Raw genomic sequence first — 14,385 nt, 5'->3', positions numbered from 1 at the left:
TGTTGGAGAAGGTGGTGGTGGTGATTATGAAAGCCACAGCTGCATTCCAACCATTGCACATTGGTGATGTCAGTCATCAGTACCCTCCTCAGCACCCTCCACAGCTTCTTGTGTTGTGCAGTGACAGCCCTTGAGCCGCAAGACCTTTCCAGTATCCGAGGGTCTGCCTCCCACCAACAGTTCCACATACTTTGGGAAGCCAGCATTGCCAGTCTGAGCTAGCACATGGCTGGAAAATTCCTTTATCCACAATATTATTATTTTTTTATCCACAATTGTGACCCACCTTTCTACCCATCATTTAATATTTTGTATTGAATAGTTCACTTTATTTAGACTCCAATGGTATTCTGGTGCCAAACAAATGCAAGGCTCTTTTTTGAGGTTAGGTTGGGTATGAATTGTTGATCACTTTATGTCTTTGTTAGAAAGGTCGGTGTGTGGACTATTTATTGCTGCATTGTTCTTAAGGCTCATTGTTCTTAAGGCTCATACGGGGCTACGGCCGTCGCCACAACCACGTGGCACGCGCGTGTTGCGGCGACAGGTCGCCTGTGTGCATAACGCGCGCGCCCCGAACCATCGCCTGTCGGAGCTGTCGCCAGGCATTTGACTTGTTCAATCGCCGGCTACAGCTGTCGCCGCAACTTCACCTGAACTGTCGCTAGTCCCGCGTGTGTATGCGGGCTAGCGACAGGAGACCTACGCGAGAGAATGGAGCATCCGACCGAGGGATGCTCCATTCACAAACAGCTTCCGCCGTGTCTCGGCCTTTTTGGCGAGACGTGTGGACAGCTGTCGCCGGCAGGGAGTTGTCGCTCCCTGGTCGTGTGCACGCATGCAGCGAGGGACAATTGTTCCCCGTGTGTATGTAGCTTTAGTGTAGAAGCCTGTTGTATTTGCCATTATAACAGCATGATTTATTGTACAAGGTCTGCCTGGAGGAAACAGATGGTATTCCTTTGATAGTAGTTGCGTATGTAAATTTGCAAATTAGTGTTTATAATCTATCTCTATTGATTCTTATGGTGAACTTCTACAAGTCATATACTTTCAAACGATCTTTTAATTTTATATGTATAATTCTCTTTTCTCATGATTAATTTCAGCAAATTGCGAGAGTCCTTTGAAGTGTTAAAACAACGTAAGTAAAATTATTTCTCTACTGACACTTGCACAGGTTTTGCAAACCTAAGTATTTATAAATTACTTTGAGACTGTACTGAGTGATGTACAGGCACGCCGCACGCAGCATGCTGCTTAACTGAAGTTTCCTGCCTATTAACATTTTAGAGACAAAAGAATAGCCAGATAGGTCATGGCGACCCATAACCACTAGGAAAATGTAGGGGGCTAAAAGAGACTAAAAACTCGAAAACAACGCTGAGTGTAAATAACCTCCCTTCTTAAAACAGAAGGTATCTGTGATAATTGTTTCAAGTGAGCAACTGTGGTGTCAGGCTTGTTTGGTCAATAACCACAGTTCAGACTGTATGCCCATATTACTGACCCAGAGCCCAGCCCGTAACACCTGCTCAAGCTCCTGCCTAACACCATACTACAATACACCCTGCAGGTAGAAGTAGCATACTGTCTGACAGGTAATCAATCCACCAGGCAGAACCTGATAATTTTTGGCAATGCAATATATATATATATATATATATATATATATATATATATATATACACAAGATAGTCACCTGAGGCCTAGTGGATGAGGCTATCCAGACGAGTGAATCAAGTGGCAGGTAGTGGCTGAATAGAGTACTGGTTAAGGGCTCTGCCTTTGACATGGGAGACCAGGGTTCGAATCCTGGCTAGGGTCAGTACCTATTCAGTAAGGAGTTCAAGGCAAGACTCCCTAACACTGCAGGGTGGCCTCCTGAGCGCGTCCCAGTGGCAGCAGCTCTTGAGCGCTTTGAGTCCGACAGGAGAAAAGCGCTATATAAATGTTTGGATTATTATATTATAGAAGTGCCAGGAGTTCCTGGTGACAGTGAGGTAGTCCAGGTAGGAACTTTCCAGAGATAGCGTAGTCAAGGCAAGCCGAAGTCAGTCCAGGCAGAGTTCATGCAAATCCGTGTCCAAGCGAAGGTCAATCCAAGCGGCAAGGCAAAGCGTAGTTCAGGTACAAGGCAAGGTTGGCAACAGGAATCCAGTAGAGATTAAGCATGGTCAGGATACAAGGCAGTAGTCAGCAACAGGAATCAAGCAATGGTTAAACGTGGTCAAGATACAAGGCAATAGATAGCAATAAGAATCCAATATGACAGTGAGCTACCCAGCAACAAGCCAAAGCTAATGCTATCATTGGCTATGACTGGGGGCGCTCACCAGGTTTAAATACTAGAACTAACCAATCAACAAAAGCAGAATTGAAAACAAACCGATAGCAATCTGGCGTTTCAGCTGATCAGCTGACATGCACACATGAACATCAGAGTTACTACTTACATCTGCGGAGCACATACTGGGAGCGCGTCCTCCACCTATCAAATGAGATCTGAGAAGCTTCTTGCGTTAAACTGACGTCAATGGCTTGCCGAGACCCGGAAGTCGGAACTGCAGCCCGAGTCTCGGCATTCCGCAGCTGCCCAGGTACAGCGGACCTTACATTTTGTTTCTCATGATGCATCACTCCTGAATATGCAAATCATCTCTTTATGCCCCTGAAGCCAGGCCACATCCAGAACCGCTGGTGTATAGTGTGCTTATAGCTGATAAATATTACAGAGCCACATCAACCCAACATGCAGACAGCCTGTTTCGTACTTCTTGGTTCTCATCAGTGCATGGCAAGGATTGATATGGCTCTGTGGGATAGGGTTTGGACCAGTACATCAGAATACCAAGATAGTTCATGGTGATCCAGAACGACAAAAGTGACAGCAATATTTTCTGTTACCACATAAAAAGAACAAAATGTGTGTATGTATCTCTTCAAGGTGAAAGCTGCCTATAAAGTACATCATTTGCCAGATGCAGCTGTAGTTTATTCATGTAGTAATCAGCAGATAACCGTTCTTGGGGAAGAATATGTTGCAATCACTGAAATCCCCCCCCCCCCCAAGATGCGTTATGTATTATTGTCAACATCCGCTGCTTGCTATCCTTAGCTCAGTGGCTTGTTGGTGTGTTTGATTAAATCTACAGCTAGAGAGGTAATTATAGCTAGAGGGTTTATGATAGGCCTCCTGCTCAGGGGCGTAGCAATAGGGGTTGCAGAGGTAGCGACCGCATCGGGGCCCTTGGGCCAGAGGGGCCCCGAAGGGCCCTCCCTCAACTACAGTATTAGCTCTCTATTGGTGCTGTGCTCATAATAATAACTTCAGTAGATACTTTCAATAGTGGTAATCCTTAACAAACTGTTTCTCATCCTTTTCTTGCACCTCTGACACTGTAGTTGCCCTTGGCAGGTTTTGGTGCGCTGTATCAATTGTTACATATAGAGTGCTTGGGGGGGGGGGGGCCCATTGTAAAACTTGCATCGGGGCCCACAGCTCCTTAGCTACGCCACTGCTCCTGCTAATGGCTAAATGCAACCTTATATCTAAACTTTGTAGCTACATTGCCAACTTTCCCTTCCCTCTATGTTCTGTACTTCGCTTTAGTCCCACATTATTCTCAATGCCAGCAGCACTTGCCAAATCTTAGCACCAATCTTTAGAAGGTGCTCTGTAGTGGAAGTGATATTCACACTGCAGATGTGGAGAGACAGGAGGTTCCGCTCATGGTTTGTTTGCAAGAAGCTGGAGGCATGGCAATAATACTGTTCAGCCCTCTTCTCACTATACAAAGAAAGAGCCAAGTGACAGTATGTGCTACTGCCAGCAATGTGAAGGATGGAGGTGTGGTAACTACACTGATACCACTTTCAGTATAAGGATTAGGAAGGAATCACTAGTTCCTCTGATACCAATGAGAATGCTGGGCAGAGCACTGTGAAGTTTTGCCATGAGTGAACTTTTGTCTCTGTGGACTGTGTTGGCATTGGGTAGCACAGTTTGGAAAGACGTAATGTGGGGAGATAATGCTATTACAGATGTAGTTAAGACTGTAGATGCTGGCAAGTGAAAAATGCGATAGCTGTGAAGTTTGTTTTTCTTATGGCAGTTCTTTGTATATTGTGTGCTTTTGTTGTAGAAATTGAGAATATTGGTAACTCGCACATTCAGCTAGCAATAACACTGCGAGACGAGGTGCGGAGTTTGGAAGACTTCAGAGAGAGGCAAAAAGAACTAAGGAAAAAGGTAAACTTGTGACTGCATATCATTTTATTTTTTCTTCTACTTTGCATCTCACCTACTTTATTTATTTTTAATTACAACAGAGAGAGAACATGTGTGCATCAACCAAGTGAACATGACAAATCTGGCTTTGCAAATTTGGCCTATTGGCTAATCACGAGACATTGCTCATGCAAATAAGCATTTGCTTTCGCATGCCTAAATATGCAGGGTCAAAAACCAAAAACCGCAAAACAATAGTGCTGTATAGCATGAACTAATTCCCGCAGGGCAACCGCTTCGCGGTATTGGTTTTTGACCCTGCAAAGTTTGGCATGCGAAAGCAGATGCATTTCTGCATGAGCATGTCTCATGATAAGCCATTTTAGCCAGATTTGCACAGCTAGACTTGAAAGGGTTAAGCTTGGCGTAGAGCACGCATACATTTTCTTGTGATTGAGTTTATTTATTTTTACTTGTAATAAATTAAGCTAAAATAAACGTTCTTATGAAGTTCAGCGGCCTTTTTATTTACCCGTATTTCACCCAGTCATTTTTCTTATGAAGGCTGATAGGTGAATGTGTAAATAAACATAATTAAAAATAGTCTGGAAAAAAACTGCAAAACAAAAGTAAAGCAAGAGGAAGAGAAAAAAATAATTACACCAGTTAATTTTATTTTCAAGATTTTTTGATTTGCTTATAAGTTTGTAAAATGATGCTTTCATTTTTAAATAGAAGTGTCAAACCTGTTTTTGGAAAACAATAAATCTTGAACTGATGGATTACAAATCAACATGTAAGGTCATATTCTACCAGCAGCATTTTACAATCCAATTTCGATCGCTTGTGGATTGCAAAACACTGTTTGTTTAATACTAATGGAAAGCAGTTGGGAACATTTCCATTGGTGTGATTTGTCTACACAGATTTTACTGATCGCAAATGTCAGTGCCTCAGTATTTTACGTGCACTTGAGCTCCTATACAAAGCATCATAGCACAGGAAAATACAATAGCAGCCGCGGTACTATGCGATTTTTTTTTTAATTGGGAATTTCAGAATTTTTCTACACCCATTTTTTCCCTACCACTGTAAAATGCAGACACTCTGCAATTGCACCATACACCGTCGGATTGCACAAAAATTGTGGCAGAAACGGGATACTTGAAATTGAGTGAAATTGCTATGGTGTTTCAAAGTGGAAAATGGCCTTCACCGCAAGGTGCAACCATGAATGCCACTTGCTTAGAGAAAAGTATAGAGGTGGTATTCAGGTATACATCAGGTATTCAGAGACAAGACTGAGGTGGAATCTTACAGTATTTATAAGAATTTATTAGATAAAATAAAAACAACAAACATACATTTGTAGGCTTAGGTAAACCATACAACAGTCTTTCCCTGCAACATCAGCGATTGAATAGGTTCCCTGCACAGCTGAGATGACTCAGAGGATATCAGTGACACTTTAGGTCTCATTTCCACTTTGTGTGTCAAAAATACAAAACCACATAAACTCATGTAGATGTACTCTCCCTGCAGAGACTGTTAAGAAGGAAAGGGCAGGTGCTTAGGGATGTGGCCAAATTGAATACAAACCAGCTTTAACCCTTTGCACTTTATCCATTCACACAGTAGCCTGTGACACAAACAATAATAAAATGGAGAGTTTTAGAAAAAAAAAAAACACTTCAGTGTTTTTGCCTCAAGACAATTCACCTTGACATGGTACCCTCCTCCAAACATGACCCTTCTGTAACCCACCCCATTCGGCATGCAAGCAGATACTTCATGCATCTGAACCTGAATTCCAGACTGGGTGCTGTTTGGGTTCTAAAACTTTAAATAAAGTTAGCATGCCTCTATCAACCTTTAAGGGAGCAATACATTTGAAGGAGGGATCAATGCAAAGTGCAAAATCTTTTGTCACAGTGAATTTGCAGTGAAACATGCAAATACCTTGTTTTTAAGCCCAAAATATTAGTCACATCTTGTGCTCTACTCACACCTTGCTTTCAACCAAGGAAAAGTTCATTGAACATAAAAAAAAAAAAGGCAGTAAAGTTGTACATGTACAGACATTGCAATACGTCTTGGTGATTAGAGGAAGGTTCACATTTTATACAAATGAAAAAAACTGAAATAGACTTGAACATTAGAACATCAGTAACTGGCAAATGTTCATTGCTGTGTTCTTACCTGGCATGAAGCAAGTCTGATTGGGATGGATAAGCGATAGTATTGCGTTAATGTAACGATTGGTGTCAGCAAGAAACAGATTTCTGATTATGTGGTGATCTGCAGTATCACCAATAATACAGATGCTATACCTGATTATATAGTGATCTGCAGAATCACCAATAATGCAAGTATAGTAAACAGACAAGTGTGATAGTTTTATTGCACAGTGGTGTTTTGGTGCAACAGTAAGTACTGACAGATTTGGCAATACCTCACCAGAGGAGATGGTGGGCACTGTCAGTACAGCGAACACCTCACCAGTGACGAGGGCTCACTGGTGAGTAGAGTGGTCAGACTAATCGAGTTGGCAACAGTCAGGCAGATACAGTACAGAATCGGAAGGCAGAGAGGAAACGGTAAACAGGCAGAGTCGGCAGCAAGATCAGATGGGCTAAGGTACAGAATCACTGAGCAGAAGAATAGTCAAAAGGAGCCTAGAGTCATACACAGATAATCAAACAATCTACAATGAATTATAATTATAGCTATCAAAGGGTCTGAGCGCTAACACGTAGTATTCGCAACAGCAGACAAGGAGCAACTGACAGCCAGCTCCTTATATGCTGAGAGTCACTCAGCCGAGCCGCCCAGAGGCCCAGCAAATCAGGAGGCCTCCTGACGTCAGCTGACTGGAGAGTCAGCTGACCTTCCTTGTCTATGCGGCTGAAGGACCTTGTGACTGAGCGGTGGGGAATGCCGCCGGCTGAGATGCGGAAGCGGCGGACACGCCGCCTGTTACAGTTAAGCCTGTTGGCCAGTATTTTAGCTACAATTTTAATGTCTTCTCTTAATAGAGAGAGATATTGGTCAATATGAATCACAGAGGAAGGGGTCCTTGCCAGGTTTGGGAAGCACTATAATCTCAGCCTCCAACATGGAGTTTGGGAGGGACCAGAGGAAATAGGTTTGCAATAGGAGAGTTGTCATGTTCTCCACTCATACCTTAGTATCTCTTGCTCATTACGTGATGGTAGCTGCTTTTTTTTCTGCCTGGTTCATCCACTGACATTTGGAATCTAGAAGAGTTGCTTTTGCCTATTAAGAAGTGAATGATATGATGCTTCTGTTTAGTACTGCTTGCCTCAGAATTCTTTGTCTCCTCCTCAGTATGAGAATGCCATGGAGCGCCTGCAGAAGAATAAAGTGTCCTTGTACAAGAAGACAATGGAAGTAAGTTGGTTTATACTGATCATACCAATTTTCCTCCTTCACACTCAACTATGATCATTATAAGAACCAAGACCAGAGTGCCCCTCTTGAGCTAAAGTAAGATCACTTCCTTCGGGCAGTGGTTGGATAGTGCTATAGTCATGTATTTGTAGCCACCTGGCTTTATTTGTGGAAAGTCACAGAAATTGCCAGAACCTCCCAGCATCCTAGCTAAAACTGATGCTGCGTAAGCCTTTACTGTGGGGCAGCAAGTAAAGCAGATGAAATAATATATCCACTGCAAATTAAACACATACATAAATAAAAAATTCTTTTTAAAATTCTCTATTCAAAATAAAAAAGGACCTGGACTTTCAGGTTCTAAATAAAAGTGTATTTGTATATTCTAAAACAAATGACATACCTTTTGCTTGGTCCCTGTGAAGTCCCTTTTCCCTTTTCTGCCTGTAGACTTGCAGTGAAGTGACAAACAAGAAATATAAGAGGAATGATGCATGACAAATTAGAGATGGACATTACGATGCAAATAATTCAGGCTTGCATGCAAATAATTCAGGCTTGCATGCAAATTTCATGCATTAAATATAGCTTGCAATTGGACCGGTCAAAATTGGCAGGAAGGGCATTGATCGATTGATGGACCATAGTGTTACAATGCATTGAACAGTGCAATGCTGTAGTTCAGTCGATTATTAGTAGATTGCATGCTGTAATCTATTGAATGTCGATGTGCTGCATGTGGTAGGAATCATTCGGATTCTGATCAGAGTGTGAACGATCGGCTTGCCTCATTGTGGGTAAATCTGTGAATGTATGACCTCCTTAAAACTTTGCGACAAAAAAGTACGTAGGTAATCCTGCTTCTGGAGAACATGCAAATACCTTTTATTTAAAAATGTATCCAGAGGTAAAGTTCATCGAGAAGACAGCAAAACACAATGTACTGTGAAATCTGTTCAAAAATATATCAGTTATGAAAATATGCCAAACATCAAGTGGACTGTGGTTAGGATATTTTAGTCATTTCATGTCGCAAACTCACATTTCAATTCCTGTTTAGTCAAAGAAGAACTATGAACAAAAGTGCAGAGAAGCAGAGGAAGCTGAGCAGAGCTTTGAGAGGCTGGCCTTATCAGGAAATGCCAAACAAGTAGACAAGGTAAGACCCACACATATGGCATTCCAGTGCTTATAATTAGTTCCTTGTTAACTATGTCATCATGAGTATGTTCTCAGTGCCAAAAAGATCAGTCCTTTTAAAGGGACTCCGAGCTCTAACTAAAATCAAAATCTGAACTTACCTGGGGCTTTCTCCAGCCCACCGTACGTCGGGAGGTTCCTCGACATCTATCTGGCTCCTCTCCCAGGGCCTGGTCAGAAATGGCTCCCCGACGGCTCCCGGTGACACTGGGCCAGAGTGTCTGGCTCCTTTTCCTGAAAAGTGACGTCAGTCGTCACCACGCTGGTTAAATCGCGCATGCGCCGTACTGTCACACCGGCCGCCATGATGACACAAGGCGGCCGGCGTGGTGACGACTGGCATCAGCTTTCAGGAAGAAGGAGCCCGACACTCGGGCCCAGTGTCACCGGGAGCCGACGGGGAGCCATTTCTGACCAGGCCCTGGGAGAAGAGCCAGATGGACGTCGAGGGACCTCCCGACATACGGTGGGCTGGAGAAAGCCCCAGGTAAGTTCAGATTTTGATTTTAGTTAGAGCTCGGAGTCCCTTTAAGGACTGCAATAGCTCGCAATAGGATTTATTTACACCTTCGCCCAACCGTCATATCCCTAACACTAACATCCTCCTATAACCGATGACTAACATTAACTGTCCCCCAAACCTGTGCTTAGTACTGACCTTAAAGGCAACCTGAAGAGAGAGGAATATGGAGGCAGCTATATTTATTTCCTTGTAAACAATACCAGATGCTTGGTTGTCCTGCTGATTCTCTGCCTCTAATACTTTTAGCCATAGACCCAGAACAAGCATGCAGATCAGATGTCTCAGACAAAAATGTTAACATTTTCTTTTTCTGCATGCTTGTTTCAGGTGTGTGATTCAGACACTACTGGAGCCAAAAATCAGCAGGACTGCCAGGCAACCAGTATAGCTTAAAAGGAAATATATATGGCAGCCTACATATAACTCTGGCTTCAGGTTCCCTTAAAGCCTTTGTTAACCCTATCTATATCAATATGCCTGAAAATAAGCTGTCACCCAAACCTAAAGCATAACATTTGCTAAGCCCAAGATCCAAGCTATACAGATGACTTTGTCAAAGTAGTTAGTTGCTGTCACTCATCTCTATACATTGTGACCAGTCACCAGCAATTTTAAAACTTCAGCTGGTACCTCTGTCCATCCAGTGACAAAAGCTAATTTGCAGAAACGCAATGGTGACAGTCATTTCCAATACAAGTCTTTTACTAGCAACAGGTTGCAGGGACAAGGGACTAGACACAGTAGCTGTTCATACCATAAAGTGACTACTTGCCACAACTTAGCTGTCTGTGTGAAACGTCCATAAGGGCTTGTTTCCATATGCGTGCTTTTAGCTGCGCTTATGTAAATGCGATCGCAGGGACATCAGAGAGTGCATCGACCGCACTATCTGCTGATTCCATTCATGCCCTGCGATTCACCACTAAATCCCAGCACATGGTTGCACGCATTTTAGGGCGAATGTGCCTACTGTCCCATTCATTATAAATTAAAGGGATCGCAAGCGCCGCCCCCGGGGAATCACATGCTGCAATGTAGAGATGCGCTGACACATGGCCAGCCGCCACCACCGTTGAATGGAAACGAGCCTTAACACTAACGGTAAGTGCCTGAGCACACAATAGCGCTTACGCTTTTCTCAATCTGTAACATTGGTGCATTGCTGAAGAGTGGACAAAAGAGCGCTAGTGTGCTGAAGCCCTAACGTAACCCTAACAATTAAGTCCCATATAGGTGAATAGTAATTAAACTTTGTAGAGGTGCTTAGCACTAACTCTAAAGGTAGCCATTAACTATACAATTCTCTGGGTAATCAATTATCCAATTTGATCATAATATCAAATGGAAATGATCATTCGGGCCCACTAATGGAAGGAAAGCTGTTAACCAATCAAATCAGATTGATGGAATTGGAATCAATCAAAAAATTTCCATTAATCTGATCGAATTACACAGCACTTTTCTTTCTCTTAGTTGGCGCGAACAATGTTTCCATCAATATTATAATTGAATTGGAAGATCAATTGTCTGGAGAATTGGATCATTAATGGCCACCTTAAACCTAACCTTAAGATTGGCATTGCCTCCTAAGTTAAGTCTCTAAACACAAATTTTCTAAAGTCACTTGTCACATGCTGGACTCTCTACATCAAAAGGGTCTATGCTATGTGTTCACTGTTTCTTCAGGGCAATAGGCTCAACTGCTTCTGGTCCCTTAAACTGTGGGAATAGTAAGAAGGAGGTGGACCTGGGAATCAAAGCTGCTCCTCTTACATTTTCATAGCACTGATTTCCCGAAGGGGTAGACATCTTTGGTGGACATCTCAGAAACAATATAGGTATTGCAGCAGTAATGAGAAGAGACCTGCAGAGGACAGAAAAGAAGGACTGGAGATTGGTGGATACCTCTTCTGGGAGAGGTGAGTATATCAGATTTTTCCCCATGATTGGATTTCTGCTTTAAAGTCTAATTTCATTATAAATGTGAGAATTTATAAATACTATCTTATGGATGTGCTTCTTTCTCAGTGTACATTAGGGATGATTAATAATGAATGCAAATTATGCAAATTGTTATGCAAATATTAGGATTATGTACATTTTTATGTAACTATATACAGCTTAAAAATGGAACAATCAAGTCCCTCCAAGGATTAAATTGATTGATCCATTTTCACGCTGCATATACAGTAATTGCATAAAAATGTACAAAATCCTGCATGAACTTGGAAATATTTGCATCTCATTGGTCATCGCTAGTGTACATGTGTGACACTGACAGGCAATGGAGTGTATATGAACATAGCAATACCAGTGCAACCATCCACTAGGTGTTATTAAATACAACAAAGTTCTGAACGGCACATATGTTAGACCTGTACATACTACAATACATCACCTTGCAGTGCTGGATTCCTGGTTCGAATCCCAGTCAGGGCAACATCTGCAAGGATTTTGAATGTTCTACCTGTGTCTGCATGGGTTTCCTCTGGGCACTCCAGTTTCCTCCCACGTCCCAAAAACATACAGATAAGTTAATTGGCTTCCCCCTAAATTGGCCCTAGACTACGATACATACACTACATAATATATATATATATATATACAGTATATATATATATATATATATATATATATACATATATATATATATATATATGTGTGTGTGTGTGTGTGTGTGTGTGTGTGTGTGTGTGTGTGTGTGTGTGTGTGTGTGTGTGTGTGTGTGTGTGTGTATCTATATATCATTTCTGCATTGTAATGTTTTTTTCTCATTCCAGGGCCAGAACAAGTTAAAGCAGTGTAAAGACGTAGCAGCTGATGCAGGTACAGACAGCTCTCTCATACATTCACTTACATGCAGGAAACATGGCTATTTATATACTCTGTTTCTTGTGATATATCAACGCAGGAAGCAACCGAGTGATCTGCTGATACGGCACACATGAATATTTAACCCACAAAGTTATTCTAGTTGAGATCAGTGTAGAAAATGGTTACAACAAATCAAGCAAGCTTTTTTTAAGAGTGGGAAGAAAGGCAGTACCCAGCAGGGCTCCTCAGGACAATAACAGGTGACTTGACTTATAAAAAAGACAGATCACCCATTGCATGCTGGAACAACTGCTACACGGGCTCCCAGGATTGCAAATGCAGATGAATTGTAGAAAAATTGCATATATTTGTGTTTTGCGTTTTTCATGCATTTGCGTTTTTTAAAGATGGTGGTAGCCTGAATTTGATGCAGCAACCCACATATCAAAAATTTTAAACAATAGTGGTGGAGTAGCTAGGTAGTATTGATGAAATATATATATTTTTTATTTTTAGTTGGTTCCTCTTTAAGGTTGAATTTTGTAAAGGAAACAGAAAAAACAGCTGTGCCAGTAGAGGGCGCCATTTTACTTTTCTTCTGCTTAGGCTTTCACATTTATGACTGCAATCTCCAGTTATGTACTTGTAATAATATAGATTGTCATAGAGCAGGGTTTCTCAACATTTTATTGGTATGTACCCCGTTTAAAAACCCTGTACTCACCAAGTACCCCTAGCATAGTAAACATTATCACAAGTACCCCTTGGCAAATATATATTTGATCGTAGTACATGATAATTGGTTCTAAACAATTTTCAATCATACTATTGCTTCTAATTAGCTAAAACACTAATATGGTGTTGTTTAAATAAGCTTTATCGTGTTCTACAATTCTAAATTTGTTATTCTCGGTTATGTATAGCAAACCCGAGTACCCCCTGGAACCATCAGAAGTACCCCCTGGGGTACGCATACCACATGTTGAGAACCTAGGTCATAGAGCATTTACTTATTGTAGGCCTTTTTTCTTCTCTTTTGACATAGATGCATAATGAAAATTCCTTCCCATGCGCTGCGCATCAGTTGTCTGTTGCCTCACAGCTGACAGTAACTGAGTCTGTGTCAGGTTATCACTGTTCTAGTATGGCTAGGGAACAGAGGCCAATCTAAATTTGTGCTGCAGGGCCCCATGATTTCTAAACTTTACAACCAAAAAGATCTAAGGGAGCCAGAACCTATTCCTAATATTGGTCAATTTATTGCATATGACAGTATCAAAAAAACACACAACAGTGAACAAGACGCACATAAAAACCCCCCATAAAATCAACTACGTTTCATCAGCGGTATATAGCCAGGCTAAGCAAAAAATAGTGAGTCTCTGGAGTGCACTCCTATCAAAAAATATTCACAGACATTATTGATTGCAATCCTATTAATCTTCAGGCCCAGGCTTCAATACTCGTTGATAATTGTGACATCCAGAACGATGGCCACCGTGGATCAACCCCGTGTGCTTATTGCACGCCTCTATGTATTGTAAACATATACATGCTCATTACTGACACTGACATCCTATGTCAAACCTCTCAAGCCAAACACCGCAGAGCACTTAGATATCAACATACATCAACGCTGACATGGGCAGATTTGCAGTTGTATTGTGTTATTTAAATTCAAGCATCAGCTCATAACTCACGACCGGGTACATCCAAGCCGGTGGATACTTCTGTCCATTTAGTTTGGTTTAAGCGTGATGGCTCTGGCGTCCGATAACTCTCCGAGATGTTGCAGGAGACGGCAGTATGTAAGGCGAGAGGAAGAGCATGGAGGCACGGGGGACCGGCTCCGCCCACGTACGGACGTCACAAACACGTGACGCGTTTCGTCCAATGGACTTCCTCAGACGTGACGTATTCTCCGCATGTCCACCCCTTCTTATCCTCCAACCCCGTTGGAGGATAAGAAGGGGTGGACATGCGGAGAATACGTCACGTCCGTTGGAGGATAAGAAGGGGTGGACATGCGGAGAATACGTCACGTCTGAGGAAGTCCATTGGACGAAACGCGTCACATGTTTGTGACGTCCGTACGTGGGCGGAGTCGGTCCCCCGTGCCTCCATGCTCTTCCTCTCGCCTTACATACTGCCGTCTCCTGCAACATCTCGGAGAGTTATCGGACGCCAGAGCCATCACGCTTAAACC

At 42.3% G+C, this 14,385-nt stretch overlaps 1 protein-coding gene across 2 annotated transcripts in view; it reads left to right on the top strand.

Moving 5' to 3' along the window:
- PSTPIP1 (proline-serine-threonine phosphatase interacting protein 1) overlaps positions 1 to 14,385 on the top strand; it is an 80,374-nt gene that overhangs the window by 43,126 nt on the left and 22,863 nt on the right. For both annotated transcript variants that reach the window (XM_068272608.1, XM_068272607.1), the window contains 5 exons: positions 1,110 to 1,144; positions 4,146 to 4,252; positions 7,580 to 7,642; positions 8,703 to 8,801; positions 12,146 to 12,191. In XM_068272608.1, the coding sequence (XP_068128709.1) occupies positions 1,110 to 1,144; positions 4,146 to 4,252; positions 7,580 to 7,642; positions 8,703 to 8,801; positions 12,146 to 12,191 (350 nt within the window). The remainder of the gene's footprint in view (positions 1 to 1,109; positions 1,145 to 4,145; positions 4,253 to 7,579; positions 7,643 to 8,702; positions 8,802 to 12,145; positions 12,192 to 14,385) is intronic.

Source organism: Hyperolius riggenbachi, chromosome 3 (assembly GCF_040937935.1).
Source record: "Hyperolius riggenbachi isolate aHypRig1 chromosome 3, aHypRig1.pri, whole genome shotgun sequence".
NCBI lineage: Eukaryota > Metazoa > Chordata > Amphibia > Anura > Hyperoliidae > Hyperolius > Hyperolius riggenbachi.
Note: the sequence above shows the minus strand (reverse complement) of the source record. Positions and strands in the feature narration are given on the sequence as shown.